The sequence below is a fragment of the Asparagus officinalis genome, chromosome 1 (assembly GCF_001876935.1).
Source record: "Asparagus officinalis chromosome 1, Aspof.V1, whole genome shotgun sequence".
Taxonomy (NCBI): domain Eukaryota; kingdom Viridiplantae; phylum Streptophyta; class Magnoliopsida; order Asparagales; family Asparagaceae; genus Asparagus; species Asparagus officinalis.
The window spans coordinates 99,765,622-99,786,653 of NC_033794.1; the positions used below are offsets into that span (position 1 = coordinate 99,765,622).

General features: G+C 33.4%; 1 protein-coding gene across 1 annotated transcript; it reads right to left on the bottom strand.

Annotated features, from left to right (window-relative positions):
- Nucleotides 1,393-11,052, bottom strand: LOC109838056 (probable polygalacturonase At1g80170). Its single transcript, XM_020406510.1, has 10 exons — nucleotides 10,933-11,052; nucleotides 10,312-10,482; nucleotides 9,656-9,679; nucleotides 8,936-9,143; nucleotides 7,831-7,912; nucleotides 7,632-7,740; nucleotides 7,411-7,527; nucleotides 6,330-6,398; nucleotides 4,829-4,954; nucleotides 1,393-1,449 (listed from the first exon to the last, which is right to left on the bottom strand). Exons 1-10 carry the CDS (start codon nucleotides 11,050-11,052, stop codon nucleotides 1,393-1,395), a joined length of 1,083 nt encoding a protein of 360 aa, XP_020262099.1.

Here is a 21,032-nt window from a genome sequence, read left to right on the forward strand (position 1 = left end):
GGAAGGTTACATGGGTGAGACCAACACTTAGAGGAGTATATTATGTGATTGACAATGTGTGATTGTAAACGTTATCGGTGAGCGTTGAAAACCGATTATGTAGTTATTTGTGTTGAGATAGTGGAGATTCTCATCAAGGGTGAGGAGCAGAGATGTAGGTCGTGGGTTGACCGAACTCCGTGATCATTTCCCTTGTGTTTGCGATTGTCATCTGTGCACTATCTCTCTTGTTCTTCTGTTCATGTTTATTTCTCCTATTGTTTAATTATATATCCTTGCATATTTCATTGTATATTATATCATTAGGATATGTAATTAATAATTTTTAATTTAGCATCGATATCGGATTAGATTAGCAAATATCATATTCACCCCCCCTCTAGGGTACTTTCAGTTTTTTGGTTAGGGTAGAGAGATGATAACGGAGAAGAGAGGAGAAAGATTTTTTGGGGGTTTTTTAGTTAAGGAGAGAGAGGAGACCAGAGAAGAGAGGAGAGAGAGATTTTGATTCAAGTGGGTGATTGAAAGGGGTATTTATGGGTTTTTACCATGTAATTGCATAAATACGAGATACTCTACCTCTAATTATACAACTTGGGTGTAAAGGTAAATATAAAAAGTTGATTGTGTTCAAAGATACAAGCAAAAGATGTTGGGTTTATCTATAAATCAGGGTAAACTTTTGGGCCTAGAAGGAAAACCCTTAAAAAATCCTTTTACATAAAATAAGGAAACATTTCTCTACATACATTGGATGCATAATTTAAATTCAAGTTATTGCAAGTCATAAGCAATCTACCTCTTTACGTAAAGTCCCAAAGTATAACTTTTTTGACGTCGTGGTTAGAGTTGATGGTTATGTTTTCATCTTGAACATGCCTCCACAAGTTTAGCATCCTTTTCAGGGCCGAAACCCAGACTCATTCACCAGTGTTAATTTTTAGAAAATCTATACTATATTTATGACATGTGGGGTTTTAACCTGCGTTGCTCCGACGTCATTTTAAATGATCCAACCATTGAAAAAAACTTAAGTTTTAGTGAGGATTGAGTGTTATAATTTTATATTCTTAATATACTTTAATTTGAGAAACCTCCTTAAGCTTAATCTGTTGCTAACTATATATTTTATACCTGCCTTGTCATGATTCTTGCTCAGTTGGTCATGTTTTGAAAATATACATATCGCACATGAACTTCTTCAACCGATGCTCGAGTCCCTCCCCTCCCTAAGCTTCCAATGTACATAATCATTAGAAATAACAACAAAATCACATCCTTCTAACGGAAGAAAACCTTATAGAAAGAAACCTAGTATGCATTTCAACGAATTAATTAGTAGCAATAATTTATAGAAACTATAAAACCTTATGTCGTTATCCGGACCACAAGTTATGCTCTCGATGTCAATATCATAGACATAGTCTCTAGTAGAGATGCAATCATCACCTGTAATCATAAATAACATTAACCAGAAATAGATAAGAAAATAAAATGAAAAGATCAGGAGAAGTGTCTTAGTAAAAAATAAAAAAATAAAAACCAAAAACAAAATGTCAACAAAAAGTTAAAGTTGAATGATCATCAACCATTAACTTTAATATCCTTTTCCTCTCTATATGATACTCCATAAAAGTCGGTCTCAGTGATGGCATCAACCATTAACTTTAATATCCTTTTCCTCTCTATATGATACTCCATAAAAGTCGGTCTCAGTGATGATCACATGCATATATCAGTTTGTGCAATTCCTCTCTATATGATACTCCATAAAAGTCGGTCTCAGTGATGATCACATGCATATATCAGTTTGTGCAATTGAGTCTTGAACGATTAAAAAAACTAAAGAAAAATGTGTCCTAACAAAAAATATCATGAAAGTTTGATGATTATTAACCTTCAATTATAAGATTTATGCCAGGAAACCCACGACAAGCTTCTCTTCTTTTCTATATGATATTCTAAAGGGTTAGTGTCAAGGATGACCACATGCATACGTATACGTGCTTATGTTCAAGTCCTGAACCTTGACGTGCTCAGAAGCATGAATTTGTAGACTATCAGTATTGGGGCTACCATCAGGGGCCATAATGGTGAGATTGTCGGTGCCTGGCGGCCTAGGAATAGCATGAGAAGTATTTTAGGGCTTGATGTAAAATTTTATGAAGGATAAGTAGTGAAAGAAATGCACATGCGAACTCCTCCCTTAATTTAGCCAATCTTGAGAACTTCTTTGAGTTTGTGGTGTTTATGAAAACCACTCAACATTTTTAGTTTTTCAACTCACTCTAGCAGAGTGTTTGATGAAATTGAAGGGGAAAAAGGCCATATACAATTTTTAAATTATCACTCTATTTATTAAATTAATTATTCCATTTTAATTTAAATCCTATTTAAATTTAGCCCTAAATTGGTTAAAGGTTGTGTGTGCAGGGTATAGTTTTGCTTCTTTTTTTTTGTTTGAGGGAGGTGGGGCGAAGGGGGTGTAAAAATATTAGTGACCGACAAATGTTTCGTTTCCCTTTACGAGCATTTAGTCATTTGGATGCACAAGATTTTCACATGCACAATCAAATGTAATTATTATTATTATTATTATAAGAGTTATCTGGAAAAGTTTAAAGTTGACTAAGTGATAGTATTTTAAGTTTTGATGGTTATCTCAAAATCAGCACCAAGTTAAGGGTGGTTTTGTGAAATTTGTGCTACTTTCAAACATCTAGTCTAATATTGTTTGCATTTGTATAACCTTAAGAAAACTATGGTATGGTATGTAACAATTGTTCCCTTTTACTTTTTTTTTGCAAATAAGAGTATGCATCACATCAGAATGGGTCGTACTATTCTGATTTTAGTATATCTTTCATATTCTATTAAGGCTTCTTTAAGAGGAGATAGAGATCATAATAAATAACAAAGAGAATGAAGAAAAATCAGAGATCTATTCTAGGGTTTTGTGAGAGTTTTGTTTTGATAATTTAACCTCTAAGCCTTGTTCAGCTTCTATTCGTCGCGCTTAACATCGAAGGATTATTTTGGAGAGGAAGTACTCTTTGCATTCAACTACAACATCACTTCTTCACGGATCTTCAACATCAATATTTTGGAGAGCAATTTATTTAAAGGGTTGTAAGATCTATTCAATTGCACTTTAATTTATTTTTAGGTTTGTTTTGTATTTCAAACTTGTGAGTGTGACGCTGTATTCAATCCGAGGTAATTAAGGGTTGGCATATTCAAGCCAGGTGAATTGAGGGTGGCTAGCTAGGACTAGGTTTCTTCAGATCATTATGAGGAGTTGGCTACCTTGACTATTTTTGGCTAGATTCTAAGATCATGTTTGTAAGGCTTACTGAATCGGGTTACGATTTAGGAGAAATCTGGTCATAGTAAAAAAGACCCTTAGTGAGAAGGAAGAGTGGACATAGGATTTTGATCCGAGCCACTATAAAGATCTCGTGTGTTCTTGTGTTAGTTGTGTTGGGATTGTGTCTTTGATTCTTTGTATAACTTCATAAGAATTAGAAATCTATCATGATTAGGAGATTGGTTATCATTATGATTAGGAGTTTGAATCCTATTCTATAGTTCTCATTACGATTAGGAGTTTGAATCATATTCTAATTAGTAAGTTTGACTAGGGGTAGGGTTTTGGTTTCCTTATATATATATATATATTCTTATAATTTAGGATTAGCTGATGGCATAGCCAGATTCAAGAATATTGTGCAAGAGGTGAGGATTTCATGGTCTTTATCCATGTAAAAGATTACAACATTGGGATTCATAGTCTTTGTCCATTCAAAGATTGTAAGGAGTGGGTTTTGAAGAGGACATGAGAGTTGATTATGTATGTAAGGTTGAGAGATTGAGAGATGAGAGTTGAGTGGTTTCTTTTGTAGTTCTCCTTGATATATAGTGGATTTCTCGTATTGTTGCCCCATGGATGTAGGTCGAAGTTAGTCGACCGAACTACATAAATCTCGGTATTTCTTCTTCTTAATTGTGGTTATTTTCTATCTTATTGATTGTGTATTAGCTTCCGAGTTGTGGAGGTCATAGTACACGAGGCGACTAAAATTCCCTAACAGATTGCTTTCAATTTTTCACATATTTTATTTCTGTTGCATACTCTAAGTCTTTTCAAAAAATTGTACCAATCCTATTCACCACCTCCACCCCCCCCCCCCCCCCTTTTTTCTAGGCTTGCATCTCATTTCCAACACAGAGATGGTCAAGATCACAATCCCTAGTGGGATAGAGAAGGGGGGAGAGAGAGAGAGAGAGAGAGAGAGAGAGAGAGAGAGCTCTTATAGTCGTGGGTAGGGCCTATCAGTAAGTGACAACTTTATGGGATTAGGAATCCTATGAAGTTGCACGGTTGTAACAGCAGAGAGTTGGTTTTCTATGAATGAGACCCTGAAGCCGCACGAGATTCGAAATATTGTGGAGTTTGAATTAATTAAAACTCCATGAAATTCTGAATCCTGTGGAGTTTATTGCAATGCAAAACTTTAGGATTCAGAATTTTGCATAGTTTAATGTAATTATAAACTACACGGGATTAAGAATTCCGTGTAGTTTCTTAATCTCATATAGTTTAATTTTCTACTAAATTGTATGAGATTCTCAACCACATGTAATTTGTAGCACTTATTTATCAATTTTGACCCAATTTTAGCTGCGTGACTGAAACTTGGTCAAAATGATAAATAAGTGCAAGGTGTCCTTTGAATTCCTACACTTTAGATCCTTATTGACGCAAATTGATATAGGACTTTTGAGCAATAAAATATTGGAAAATGGGGAGTTCAACCGGAAAATTTACATGGCCAGAATTACATGGGCTAATGAAAGATATAGGCTTCACAAAGACAGTCCTATACTCTGATATGATCATAGTAGAAGTATCTGAACCTGCTCCAGAAATTAAAGCCAATGCTTTTCGAAACGCCTAAAATTTTTATTAAGAGAAATTAACAATTTTTATTAATTAAGAGAAATTAACAATCTATATCGGCAAGGGGGAAAAAAAGAAAGAAATTAGACCATCTATATATATCCACATTTATACCTTAGTAGTCAGGATTATTTTCTTCCAAATTTTTTTTGCTAAATTTTTCAAGAGGAACTTCTTCATAAGTTAATAGCAATAAAAATGGACAGCTAATTGTCATTCAAGTGAAAATTTTAGAAGATATAGGGGGAAAATAAAACTTTTATTAACTATTTTACTTTACAAAAACAGAGAAGAAAGTAATGTGAATTGTCAATTTTATCAGAAAATATAAAAAGGAAAGGAAAATTTTACGTTAATTTGTGTCATCAATAGTGCCATCACTAGTGGCTCCAAAATCTAAAACATTAAACACAGTCCATGCAGTACTCATGGGCGTGTGGTTGATTTATGCATAGAAATTATCACTCATTAACTTATAATTAGGATTGCATTAATAAGAGACCACTTGAACTATAATTGGCTGTTAGCATTGACGTAAGAAAAAATTGTTGATTTTCTGATTAGATAGAAAACAAAGTTGCTCTCAGTTTTCATGTCAAAACATAACTTGGGTAGTTTCAGTTAACCTAAAATAGGACTTACTGAGTTAGAATTAGCACCATGCAATGACAAAATTGTTGTCCACCATATCTACTAATCGCCGAGCATATTGTATTATTTGTGTATTAAATGTATAACTACTTTTGAAGTATGGAACTACTTCTAAAATTTATTAATTTAGTGGTTGATATTTCTCTGATACATCATTAATACAATGTACCAAGTCAATGAATATTTTCATTTTTGATACATCAGTCATCCAATTAATCTATCTTGAATCAAATAGAAAACTAAAATTATTTATTATAATAACTTATAGTAAATAAATACATGGGCGGTTGGAATGGAACTTAGATTACTTTGATACCATGTTACTCCTTCAACCGCAGTAGTAATGGCGATTATAAGTTCATAATTTTTTTAAAATGGCAACAAGCAACGAGTTTAAGAATGGAAGAAGCACTTTCCACTAGATTCCATTGCGTAAGCTGAAGCAGAAAACCTCACCTCCTTCTTATTATATCAAGTACATAACAAAGAATTAACTCAACTACAACAAACATCACACTGATGCAATTCAAATGTTCTAGGTGTAAGTTCATGCTGGTGCTCGAAGACATGAAATTTGCGGATATATGAATCCCCTGGTGAAGCCGTGGGCATTGATGCAAGAGGCTTTTGCGCTAACTTGGCGGTTTGATGAGAAAATATTCAAATTATCGAACTCCATCAACGTGCACGGTACATTCTGGCTACAGTTAAGACTTACTGCAACTGGGGTGCTTGAACTTCCATACAAATTTGCATATGTTACGTTGCTGATTTGAACTGCATTTTTCTTCAACATGAAATGCAAGTAGATTAGAAATTGAGAATTGTATATATTTCTATGCAAAGATATACTGATACCTCAAAAAAAATTTAGAAGTGTTTGTAAGGGATTTCCTGTAAAGATTTTGTTTTTTATTGTATTCTGTTACTCTCTTTTGAATTTTCTAAAGTTTTAAATACCACTTTAAAAATATCCTTACATTTTGACAGATTACATAATTGTGAACATTATTTTCCATATGAAATATTGTATATAAAAACACTCTTGACAGTTATCAAGGATCTAATTTAAACAAAGGAAAACTAAACAGAGAGGAATGAAAGAAAGAGGATTCAGTATCGAGTTCAAAATTTTTGATTAAACATTTTTTTGTTTTGAATGTTCCCAAAGAAAAGAAAAATAGTTCTTAACGGAACATAGAGTTATACTAAAGATAAAGGTAAAATTTTAGAACCTCCGTAAGTTTAGGCATTTCTCAGAAAACTTCCATTAACATTCAAAATGTCGCAAAATCCTCCTTTGGTTTTGGGGTTCACAGGCCCCTTCAAATTTCATTTTTTTAGGAAATCCTTCTAACAAAGTTAATAGCAATTTTCACATGGGTGAGTAAAGTGAAAAACAGAGGATGCTTTAGCCGGTGAAAATTGTGGTTGATGCTTTTAAGGGGTTCTTTGAAAAACATTTAAAGTTATAAGGGTTTTTCTAAGACCCTAAAACTCAGAGGGTGGGGTGTTATAACATTTTGCTAAGTAACTAGGGTTATCTGAGAAGCACCCAAACTTTAGGGGGTTTTGTGAAATCAACTGTTAAATAAAAGTGTCCTTATTTTGCAAGTTCATGAATCTTTTGCAAAAGTTCTTCAATAAAATGTAAAGTGTATAGTTATCATTACGGTACTAATATTGAATAAATGCATCGCCTTTGTGAGAGAGACTGTTTTATCTTCAACAGTCCAAAAATGAAGGGAAAATTATGACATCTGATGAGCAGAATAGACTATAGGCAAAGCCATATGTACCTGAGGTGGGCACTTGCTAGGGGAATCACAATAATACTGGTCAATGATTACAGGATTATCAACTTTGGTGAAGTTGCAATGCTCAAACCTGATTCCTCTTACAAACCCTTTTCCTCCCTATAAAATAGTTTAATTTTAAATTAATCATGAATTCAAAGTATAGATATATATGACTTAACATTGAAGCATTTTCAAATGGAAATAATACAAAATTTATTTACCTGCCATGTCTTGATTCTTACTCCATTTGTTGTCCCATAAAAGTTTGAATACCTAACGGTTATACCTTCGACTGAAGCTGCACTGCCATACCTTCCTAAGCTTCCAATGCTATTAACCAATTAAATTATAAATCATCATTACCACATTACACTAAATAAAAGCAACAACAGTGTTTATTTATCAAAATAGATTATGAACCTAATGCCATGTCCTGGTCCACAGACAATCTGGTCAATATGAACATCGTTAACAAGATCTCCAATAGATATGCAATCATCACCTGTATTTCAATAAAAGTGATCGTATATTCAATATTGTTGGAGTATAAAATTTTAATCCTCAAACCTCAAAACAACTTTAGATTCTTGTGTAGTGGCACGGACTTTAGAATGATATAAAAGCAACCAAAGTCAATTCCTACTGGCCACAAAATTCTAAAGTTGTTTTAAATAAAAAAGAAAATGCTCCATAGGTCTAGGTTTCAACCTATCAAAGGATCTTCAACCTGCCGAGGCATGTTACAATATAAATATATAGCCCTCACCAGAACTTCAGAGTTTTGGTGTAGTGACAGGGACTTTAAGATCTCCGACTTACATGCATCAAGACACTTTAGCCCTAGCCTTTAGATTTAGAAGATTTTCACATCGTCTGCATAATATGTCTATGTTGATGTTTATTATTGCCATCAAGATAGTGTTGGTTTAATCTTGTTTATCTTATGCCATGTCTTAATTTACTGTTTCCCCTTGTTTTTACTATTTTTTTATTACATTACATTATATTATTATTCAAATAGCTCAATGCTTTTTGTTGCTGTAAATCACTAAATCAGAAGCACGTACTTTCTTCACTTCTTTCTTTTCACATGATTGGCGATTTAGATGTGCTTTTTGGAAGCTCATAAGTTTCACAACTTTCGTTGTTCGCTTTCCAAAATACTAACTGTGCCTATACAAGTGTGCTAAATCCAGATATTCATGGTGGCTGGCAGGACATGTCAGTGAAGTCGGGGACACGAAGTTAGTAGTTGGTATCTAGATATGAAGGCATAGTGTTCTCATTCATATATCTGAATTTAGTATACTCCAAATAGGAAGGTTCTGAAGGATTTGCATGTCATGCAAAGAAACATATAATGCAACAAAGATCCCTATTTGTGTTGTAACTTCGAGGCAGTTAACATAAAGAAATAAATGAACATGATCAAAACTGTAATTATTCATTTGTAGAATTCAATGTTTGGCAACATGTTTTGGGCAGCATGCAGGGGAAAACAAGACATCTGGGTATAAAGTTTTACCTGTTTGCATGGTTGAATTCTGGATATATACATGTTGTGAATTTTGAACATGGATACCATCAGTGTTGGGGCTAAGTTCAGGAGCAACCATCTTGAGATTTGAAAGAGTCGCTCGTTGACAGTTAAAGAGAAGCATATGTACTTGTGGACTATCAATAGACTGCAGATCTCTCACCCAGAGGTCATTGCAATCTTCAAATGTTATTGCCTAGAAAAGCAAACAAATTGTAGCTTGAGCTACTGTATGTAAATGATATCTGAACCTTTAGTCAATTTTAGATTAAGTAAATTGCGTCATCACTCCGTCAACAATAATCGTTATATTTGATAAATTGAGGATCCCATGCCATAGTAATAGTTTGCATCGTTGCGTGCACATTTAGATATTGTTGGTTCTTGCGAGCAATACATGTATAAACAAAAAATATCTCGCGGATGCTGAAATATATATCAGTATTTACAATAAACGTATCAAACATGATCTCTCATCTGAAAGACTCATGTCTGGTTTACAAAATTGGCTAAACTTTTTTCTTCTGTAATTAGTACACGCATTCAGACATTTTATTAGGGGAAAAAATGTTTTAGCAGTATTGTGTACAGCTTGTCAATCGACTTAAAAACCAGCTCCTTACATGAACAAACATATAATTATGGACGGAAAAATTAGTCTCAAGTTTTGAGCAATTTTAATTGTACTTAAAGAAAAGGAATACTCACAGTTGGTGCTTTATGAGTGCATCCCTGCGGAAAGAAAAGAGTTTCATTAGAAAGTGTTTATGTTTGACGTCTTAAAATGTATAGTCTACTTTCAAGCAAGAGAAGCATAATTATCATTCTTTAGTTCACACTAAGGTGTAATACAAAATCAAATTACTATATAAGCAAGAGAAGCATAATTATCATTCTTTAGTTCACACTAAGGTGTAATACAAAATCAAATTACTATATATTACTTACATAATAGCTGATTCTTTGACATGACTGGTTACTATTAATATTTTTATATCCTATAGTCAAAGGAATTTTGGTTAGAAGAATTAAATTAGTTGTCAGTTTTGCATTACTAAATCCAAATACCGATTCATGGACATGGGTTTGACAAATAAAACTGAAATAAGTAATAGAAAAGGTTCGCTTTAAGTTTATCTATGATGATTAGATCCGGAAAATATGTTATAAACTATCTTATGAATTTGGACACCAGGTATCTGACATTATGAAACAATGTATTCGATGAAACTAAATTGCTTTTTCCCCTTCAATTCGATTCACAAATTAGAATCTCTTAGCTAAGGTCTTGGGTTCTTCATAGGCCGACATCGAAACATTTGTTATACCCACATCGAAACATTCGAAACATTTGTGTATCATACCGGTTTTGGGTTATCTTTGCATGATTGTTTCCACCAATTTTGCCCTCGACCATTTATTATACCTCCACCAAAGACATTCAGTGTACCAACATGCTGAAACTGCAACCAGCGAGATGGATCGATTCCTTTCCACCACCTGGGATCGTTTGGTGCTATCAGTGTGCCTTCCATCTAATAATAAAAATGAGAGACAAAAACATTGAGTAAGTCATCATAATTGAAAAATATGGTAACAAGAAACTAAAGGCCCACTTTAAATTTGAGAAATTTCCCGTTAATCATTTTGAAACATTTCACTAAAACCCCTCCTGAAGTTTCATGACCATACTAACCCCTGAACTACTGGAAATCTCACAAATCTTGACGGGTAGAGTAATAAGTTTGAAATATGTCTAAGCAAAGTTTATGATGAATATTTGAATGAAGAGCATTTAGACACAAGAAAAGTCCTGCCCTTAGGCACATACATTGTTGGTGGTCCTGTAGTTGCCGAGCAAGCGGCCACCCATGCTTTTGAAAAAGCCTACAATATATTGAACGTAAATCAATGGTCATAGCGTTTATGAATTAATCATAATATTTACAGAAGGGTAGATAGTACATATACGTCTGCAATAATACCTGTGTGTCATCTGCAAAACCATCTCCCTTCGCTCCGAAGTTTAGGACGTTGAATACAGGCGGAGGGCCTGCACCAGCTATGCCAACTTCTAACAAAGTGGCTAGGCCAAATATTAGCATAACGTGAAAGATATCCTATAAAATGATAGTTAAAAATATTTCAGTCATCAAGCTTTAATGCAAGTACTAAATCTAAAACGAAAGAAAGCAATGGACTAATTAGCTTCTCACCATGTTAACTAGCAAACAAGAATTTTCTCAAAAGAAACTTGCGAGTTGCGAACGAGGAGGAAATCTGCTCTATTTATAAGACAGTATAATTTCTTTGTTGGAAAGGTGGCAAGGTTCGGCTAACAACGGCATATAGCTAGAATATACGAATTATACATCTCATTTGCGGAAGGAATTAAATCTCAGTTCATGCATATTACGGAATTGTGCATTTCTTGAAGGATATAAATGAATGAAAATATTTTGTCAGCATATTACGAATTACTACCCGGCTTATTTGTTTCTGAGAATTGCCTCTCATATCACTCGTGAATATAAATTTAACATAAATGGTATGCCGAAATCTTCATTCCTGAATCAATCAGAATCAAGCCATTATACAAGGTACAATTGTCAATGTGTGAGCGTATTAATTTAATTTGTCAGCATAAATAGCAAGGAAGCACTGAACATTATACGCATTGCCAGGTAAATTAAACCGGTAAACTACACTAAATTCCCCACGAACTTTCAGCGCTTTGCAGTAACCCTCAATATATAACTTCTAAAATCGCGCTAATCCATCAGTAACTATGGGAATTGTAGAAAACCACAATTACTTTTTATATTTTACAAATAACCCCCATGACTGCGTTTTGTCCACATTATGGGAGCTAAATATGTCACCAAAGTAAAATGTCAACTAAACACTGTCACGGGGGGTTATTTGCAAAATGTAAAAACCTGTTGTGGTTTTTTACAGTATAGTTATTGGGGGTTTACAGCGATTTTAGAAGTTATTGGGGCTTCACTTCAGAACCCAAATAGCTTGTTTGGATTGAGGGGGATAAGCGAGAAGAGAAGTTAGGGGAACCATTCACCTTTTTTGGGAACATTTAGGAGGTGAAATTATTCACCCTAGTTCCCCTTGGTTCACCCCTAGATAGTATAAAATTTGTTACCCCCCAAATTGGGGTGTAACCAAGGGGAAGGGAACACCATTCCTTTTCCTTCCATTCTCTCGCCTAGTTTCCCTTAACATCCCTTAACCCTATTGAAATCCAAACACACCCTAAAAGTTCCTGGGGGTTTTAATGTAATTTACCCAAAATTAATTATTATCACACTAAACGCAATTCAAAATCTTCCATATCTAGTCACTTATTGACAAGACATATAGTTCATATTAACCGTTATAGAAAATATGGCTGAAATATCCCTTTGAAGATATCGAAATAATCGTGTTATTTTTAATTTGATTGTGGGCTCGAGTTTGAATCATGATTGGGAAACAAAATCGAAACCTCCAAAACCCACAAAAGCCGCAATCCTTCTCCAAAATCTTTTTATTCTCGGCTTGCTAAAATCTTAAGCATATATCTCGATGCAAATTGTTATGTTTAAAATTCATTAATATGTTAGATTACATATTCCAATATGATGTTATGTATGAATATTATCTCATATGACGCCCAATATTATATATATATTGGTACCAAGCATAAATTTTGTGCTTGGTAGTGATGTGTCACATCCACATCCACTCATTACCCATGTGAATGTGGTCTCATATTTGAATGAGTGGAGGGAGAGGAGACACCTCACTATCAAGCACAACTTTTTGTGCTTGGTACCAAGCATACTGATAATTATATTTTATTATAATTTTATACTCTCATTATCTATTTGATATGAATAAATATACCACTAATAATTATTTTTATCTTTAATTACAGGTTAATGAAGAATAAATTTTAAACTCTCATCTCTCAATAAAGGCCCCTTGATTTAACACCAAAGCCCAAAGCCAAAAGCAAAAGAATGAAGCCAATGAAGTCAAATAATTTCTTTTAATATTTAATGAAGCATTGAAGCCCAAAATGTCAAGAAAATGTCCAAAAGTCCAAGTCCAAAAGCCCAAGAAAAATAAATATACCATCAAGAAACAAATGAAGAAGTTTTGTGAAAAAAAGAAACAAATCATGCAATTTTGATATCTCGATAATGTTTGGTACTTTGGTCATATCTCTCTCGTATTAACTCAGAATTGGCTGAATAAATGTTCTTTGGAAAGCTAAGAATGAGATCTATAACTTTTGTATTTATGATATCTCTAAAATCAGAACATATCATGAGCAAATATTCGTACAAAGAAGCACGATCAGAATTTCTATACTGGAGAAGTAATTATGGGAAGAATTTAAAGGTTAATAAAGAATAAAGCTCAAGATCTCTTCTTTCAGTAAAACATCATTGAATTAATGAAGAAAACAAGCAAAAGACCCAAGAATTTAAGCCCAAAAGCTCAAAGGCTAAAAATGATTCCTTACGGCTTAAGTCTTCATCTAAGGGCTCTCATTCATTATTGTTTACTATAAATAGGGGTAGAGAGTAAAGGGTTAAGGGTGTGAAAATTTTTTTAACTTCATTTGGAGAGGAGGGCTACTCTTAATTGAGAAGACCTTCCAAAATTATAACTTTTGTTGTAATTAATAATAATAATTTTTTCACCACTTTAAATTTTTCTTTTCTTCTTTTTGTTGGATGATGAAGATGAAGATGAAGATGAAGATGAAGATTAATTTGAATGTTTGTTTTTCTTATTTCTCTTTTATTGCTTATTAGTTTAGATTTATTTTCATGCTTATAGTTAGATTTTATTTTCTTGTTAAATAACCAAGAGGCTAGAACCCTCTTGCCTTAGATTTATTTCATGCTTATAGATTAGATTTATTTCATGCTTATAGAGTACATTTATTTTCTTGCATTTAATTCTTGTAATTTATTTTATAGTTTAGATTTTATAATTTATTTTGTAGTTAGATTTTAATTTCTTGCACTATTTACCTTGAGGCTAGAACCCTCTTGGGTTTAGTTTTTCGTTTTGTTTATTTTCATTTTGTTTGATTCGCCTTTAGGCTAGAACCCTCTAGGGAATAACTATTTTCTTATAAGTGGGTTCAATTTTAGATTATACATATCTATAATTGAATCCACCATCTTTAATTTCTTGCATTTTCTTTTATTCTTGAATTTTATTTTTTTTTCATTCTTGATTTTTATTTGTTTCTTGATTTTTCCTTCTTGCCTTATCGATCACATTTATTCTTCGTCACATCCACTCTCACTTACATTTTGCGTCTATTTACACACCATTTTCACTCTCTCAATCTCTTCACAATCACATTCACTCATCACTCCTAATTGTCACGCACACAACATAAGAACCGATTTTATATTTTCTCCTACAAAACACCTTCCTCGTGGGATCGATATCTTTAGACTATAACTTGACACGGTTGTGCACTTGCAACATTTTTTGTATATGTTTATGCTGCATCAAGTTTTTGGCGCCGTTGCCGGAGAGGGTGCTTAAGTAGGTTTTAATTATTTTGGTTCTTTAACTTGTGTGTTTATTGTGAAGGAAACGCTTGGAGCTTGGAAGATCACGGATTGGAGAACTATGATTTAAAAATTTACTTTCGGGTAAGTCTTCTTTCTAGCGTTTTTAATTCCACCCTTTTTAGTTAGCTTCACAATTAGAGACAATTAGGGTTTAAAAAAAAGATTTTATTTTTGTTGACCATAATAAAATCCATTTTTCACTTTGATATTTACTAACAAGATAATAAATTCAAATAATTTCCCCCTTCTCATTTGTTTGATTGTTAACCCTAATTAAAAAGAAGATTTTTTCTTTTCCATCCTTTTTAATTGCTTTTAATTCATAGGGTTGCATTTCATATTGTTAGTAGGAATTCACCAAGTGATTTGAGCATCTTGATTTAGCACACACTTAAAAAATATTTTTAAGGGCAAAACCCCATAATCAAGATAAGGTGAGGGATTTCATCACCCTTTCCTTAGCCCAAAAATCACTAATTCCTCACTACACTACCCAAGCCAAATAAAACTCATTAGACGTTGGCCCTAAGGACTCGAGCTCAATAAGGAACAAGAAATCCTGAGGTGAACCGATTTAAGTTTTCTCAGATTAGTTAGTGTCTAAGACAAGGTTTAGGGGTTGCGTAAAGCGCTCCGCAAGGAAAGAGGTACTTAATTGATCTTTGATCACCCTCTAGTACTATCCTTACCTGGCTAACTACCTGGGTAAAACTTTAATCTTTTCACTGTAGGAGTTTTTGGTTAGGAGCTGGTCTAGTTGAGTTAGGCTAACCCTAGAATTAGAGTGATTGAAAAGTGATTGCTTTGATTTGTTTTAGTTCGGATTTTTCTTCTCATAAAAAAAACTAATTTTCTTTCTTTCTTTAAAAAAATATAAAAAGAAGTTGTTTTGATGTATGCAAACTTGGATTAGGGATAATTCTTATCGTTTAATCCGTGTTGAACCAATCCAAAAAATAGCAAATCAACCCGTTCTTCAGGATATGTGTTACCCCACCAGAAATACAATTCCATCTTGCATAAGGCTCCCCGAAGCAAATGGAGAAAATTTTGAGCTTAGACCGTATTACATAAACATGCTTCCCAAATTCCTTGGAAATGAAACCGAAGATGCATATATTTTTATTTCGGAATTTGAGGAAGTGTGTATTATGATTAAAATGAGAGAATTAACGGAAGATGCGATTAAGCTTAGATTTATTCCATTTGCTCTTAAGGATAAAGCTAAAAAATGGCTGTACAACTTACCGACAAATTTCATCTCAACTTGGGATGAATTTGTCACCGTTTTTCTTAAGAAATTTTTCCTTATTCACAAAACGGTAAAGCTAAGGAACAACATTCAAAACTTTAAAATTATCTCGGGAGAGCCATTCTGGAAATATTTCGACCGATTCAAAGATCTTTTAATCCAATGTCCTCATCAGGGTCTAGAAAAATGGCGATTGTGCCAAGTCATATATGAAGGATTGGACTATTCTTCAAAAACATCTTTAGAATCGATGTGTCAGGGAGATTTTATGAGGAAAAATGCAGATGAAGCTTGGGAATTTCTAGAGAGTTTATCTGAGAAAACAATATAGTGGGAACACTGTGATGACAGGGTTTCATCAGTCCTCAATTCTAAGTCTAGTGGTCCTTCCTTGGAGTCAAACATTGCTTTTGAAGCGAAGATGGCGACGATACTGCGGAGGTTAGAAGCTTTAGAAGTTAAGGAACGAGCTCCAGCTCAAATCAATCAGGTTTCTGCCCAAGGATATCATAATTGTCAGTCTCCTACCCACATTTCAGAGGAATGCCCTCTCCTAGGAAATAATCAACCATTAGGACAGATGAACGCTGCATTCCAGCGCCCTAGAAATGATCTATTTTCTCCAACCTACAATCCAGGTTGGAGAAATCATCCCAACTTTGCATGGAATCAAGGAAATTCTCCCGGAACTCAAAACTTCACTCCTGTTTCAACCCAACAATTTCCTAGGAGAAACACAGTTCCTTTCAATCCACAATTTCAACAACCCAATCTGCCGTATCAAAATCAGTCTCCTCTTCATCAAGCAAAATTCAGACTCCTCACACTCCAGATCAGGATAAACGTCTCAATGTCTTGGAAAGGGGTTTGAAAACCATAATTAAGGCCTCCACTCAAACCACGAATATGTTGACTCAAACATCCAGCACTCTGAATTCCTTTATGCAAACAACCGGACAAATGCTCAATTCTAGCACTCAAGTTATAACTAGATTAGAATCCCAACTTGGCCAACTAGCTAGTGCCGTGAGTGAAAGAAAGAAAGAAAAATTTCCGAGTCAACCCGTGGTCAACCCTAAGGACACAGGGTGAAGCTCAAGTGAATGTAATCCATTCACTTCGGTCATGTAGATAGGTCGATAATCAAGTGAGAACTCCTCTAAGTCAAACTTTTGATCCAGTACAAATTCCTTCTCCTTCTCCTTCTGATGAATCTATTCAATAATCACCCTCCTCAGATGACTAAGAACCTGAACCGGAACCTGAGCCTGCTTTTGATAGGTTTAGACCAGTTGCTCCTTTTCCAGATAGACTCAGGCTTAGGAAACACTCCCCTCAAGAGGAGAAGATCCTAGAAACATTCAAGCATGTTAAGGTCAATATTCCTTTCTTAAATGTAATTAAACAAATTCCATCTTATGCTAAATTTTTAAAAGAATTATGCACTAAGAAGAGGAGAATAAATGTTCCAAAGAAAGTCTTTTTAGCCGCCAATATCAGTGAAATGCTATCAAATCCCATACCTTTGAAACGTAAAGATTCAGGTTCCCCCATCATTTCATGTATCATTAGTAATACTCACATTGATAAAGCGCTTTTAGACTTAGGGACCAGTGACAATTTACTTCCATATTCAGTCTACCAGCAATTGGGTCTAGGTGTACTGAACCCAACCAAATACACCTTACAGTTGGCTAATAGATCTGTTAAGGTCTCTATGGGTGAGTTAGAGGATGTTCTGATTAAGGTTGGAGATTTTATTTTTCAGTAGATTTTGTAGTCTTAGAAACACAACCTGTTTTCAATCCCAAAGGACAGACACGTGTCTTCTTAGGACGATCTTTCTTAGCAACTTCTAATGATCTCATCAACTATAGAACTGGTCAAATGAAGCTGTCCTTTGGGAATTTGACTGCTGATCTTAACATTTTTAATCCAGGGGACCAGCCAAATAATCAGCCTCTAGAAATAAATTACATTCAGGAAAGATCAGAAGAAGAAGAAGAAGAAGAAGAGTCTGATTTAAGTTTTGAGGAAATTCTTGATGAAGTGTTAGAGTTTTTAGAAGAAGCAGATCAGGTCCTTGAGAATAATGAAACTGTGTTAAACATTTGTTGCTTTGAATTAAATTTTGAAGAACTATTTCTTGATGAACTTAGATTCTTGGAGAATAATCAACAATCAAATTTTCAGAACTCTACAGAAAAATTGGTTGTTAGAAATCCCTAGTTTATTATTTACTCAAGTTTACCTTTTATGATAACTCTAAATAAATTTCTTAAGAAATGATTTTCAAAGTAGTATACTTTACTTAAGCCTTAACTTTGATTTTTATTTAAAATAATGGAACGTATACATGCTTAGCTTAGAGTTAAAAATAATTTATTAAAGTGTCTTGACTTACATATTTTTCAGAATATATATACATATACATTAAAAAAATTACAAAAGAAGAGTGCGAAAAATAGGCACCAAAAGGAAAAAAAACTCTTAAATTTAAGGTGATTCTATCTTATAAAGCCTAAGTTGACCGAGTAATTAAGCTCAATAAGTATTTCCATACTTAATGACCTAAGCCCAATTGGGTTGGGATCCATTGGCCCAAAACTCGTTAAATGGTCGCTTAGAAAGCCCGTTAAAGTAGAAAAATAATCACCAAGGAAGAAAGAGTTAAAAAAACTAATAAATGTTTTATATATATAGTTATATTTGTATATATGGTATTGGAAAATATTTTAGATCAAGCAACTTGAATATTATTTTAAACAAAGAGTTAGCATGTTCTTTTCAAAACTTTTAAATTAAATTTCTAAGTTTGGTTTGGTTTTGTATTGCTACAATAAGAAGATTTTCTATGAAATATACCTTAGAGTTATATATAGAAATGTTTTCTTGAATAATAACTAGCTTCAATTATCAAGTAAATTTAGTTATTTACTAACTTCTTTAATTTGGCAAGTTGACCGAATTTTTTGGGTATATTCACTGCAAACCCTCACGAGACTACAACTCGTCCACTAGGATAACCTAGGGGTTTAAAGGCTTGTTGTATGTGCTAAATAAAACGGCGATTCCTATGAAAGTGAGTTAGGTTTTCTTTCATTTTATTTTCTTTGCTAGAGGACTAGCAAAAGTTCAGGTGTGGGGGTATTTGATAATCATATTTTATTACAATTTTATACCCTTATTATCTATTTGATATGAATAAATATATCACTAATAATTGTTTTTATCTTTAATTACAGGTTAATGAAGAATAAATCTCAAACTCTCATCTCTCAACAAAGGCCCCTTGATTTAACACCAAAGCCCAAAGCCAAAAACAAAAGAATGAAGCCCATGAAGCCAAATAATTTCTTTCAATATTTAATGAAGCATTGAAGCCAAAAATGTTAAGAAAATGTCCAAAAGCCCAAGAAAAAATAAATATACCATCAAGGAACAAATGAAGAAGTTTTGCGAAAAAAAGAAACAAATCATGCAATCTGGATATCTCGATAATGTTTGGTATTTTGGTCATATCTCTCTCGTATCAACTCAGAATTGGCTGAATAAATATTTTCTGGAAAGCTAAGAACGAGATCTATAACTTTTATATTTATGACATCTCTGAAATCAGAACATATCATAAAACAATATTCATACAAAGAAACACGATCTGAATTTCTATGCTGGAGAAGTAATTATAGGAAGAATTTGAAGGTTAATAAAGAATAAAGCTCAAGATCTTTTCTTTCAGAAAAAGCCCATTGAATTAATGAAGAAAACAAGCAAAAGGCCCAAGAATTCCAGCCCAAAAGCTCAAAGGCTAAAAATAATTCCTTAGGGCTTAAGTCTTCATCCAATGGCTCTCATTCATTATTGTTTACTATAAATAGGGTGTGAAAATTTTTGTAACTCTATTTGGAGAGGAGGGCTACTCTTAATTGAGAAGACCTTTCAAAATTATAACTTTTGTTGTAATTAATAATAATAATTTTTTTACCACTTTAAATTTTTCTCTTCTTCTCTTTGTTGGATGATGAAGATGAAGATGAAGATGGAGATTAATTTGAAGGTTTGTTTTTCTTATTTCTCTTTTATTGCTTATTAGTTTAGATTTATTTTCATGCTTATAGTTAGATTTTATTTTCTTGTTAAATAGCCAAGAGGTTAGAACCCTCTTGCCTTAGATTTATTTCATGCTTATAGATTAGATTTATTTCATGCTTATAGAGTAGATTTATTTTCTTGCATTTAATTCTTGTAATTTATTTTGTAGTTTAGATTTTGTAATTTATTTTGTAGTTAGATTTTAATTTCTTGCACTATTCACCTTGAGCCTAGAACCCTCTTGGGTTTAGTTTTTCTTTTTGTTTATTTTTATTTTGTTTGATTCGCCTTTAGGCTAGAACCTTCTAGGGAATCACCATTTTCTAAGAAGTGGGTTCAATTTTATATTATCCATATCTATAATTGAATCCACCATCTTTAATTTTTTACATTTTCTTTTATTCTTGAATTTTATTTCTTTTCATTCTTGATTTTTATTTGTTTCTTGATTTTTCCATCTTGCCTTATTGATCACATTTATTCTTTGTCACATCCACTCTCACTTACATTTTGGTCTTATTTACACACCATTTTCACTCTCTTAATCTCTTCACCATCACATTCACTCATCACTCCTAATTGTCACGCACACAACATAAGAATCGATTTTATATTTTCTCCTACAAAACACCTTTCTCGTGGGATCAATATCTTTATACTATAACTTGACACGGTTGTGCACTTGCAATATTTTTGGTACATGTTTATGCCGCATCAAAAATTAACTATAAGAGGTAATCATTAACATGATAGTTTTGCTATGGACCCACCATCCTATTGAAGAGGATTAGTGGGAGATTTTGGAGGGAACCAAGTCATTCAATGACATAGGAGTATAACGATTATGATTGAAATAGAGGTTAGAATAGTGGCACATCACATAGTAGGCCACTATTAACGACCGTTCTAGGAGATAGAACTTGCGGAAAAAATCAGGTAGAGAATCATTACATGGTAGATCACTATCATGATCGAGTGATAAATAGATGTTCATCACTTGGTAGAACACTACTTGGCTAGAAAAATCAAGTCGTTCAGTGGTATGGGAGTGTAACGACTGTGATTGAAATAGTGGCATATCGCATGGTAGGCCACTATCTTCGATCGTTCTATGGAGATAGAACTTTCAAAAAAGACCAGA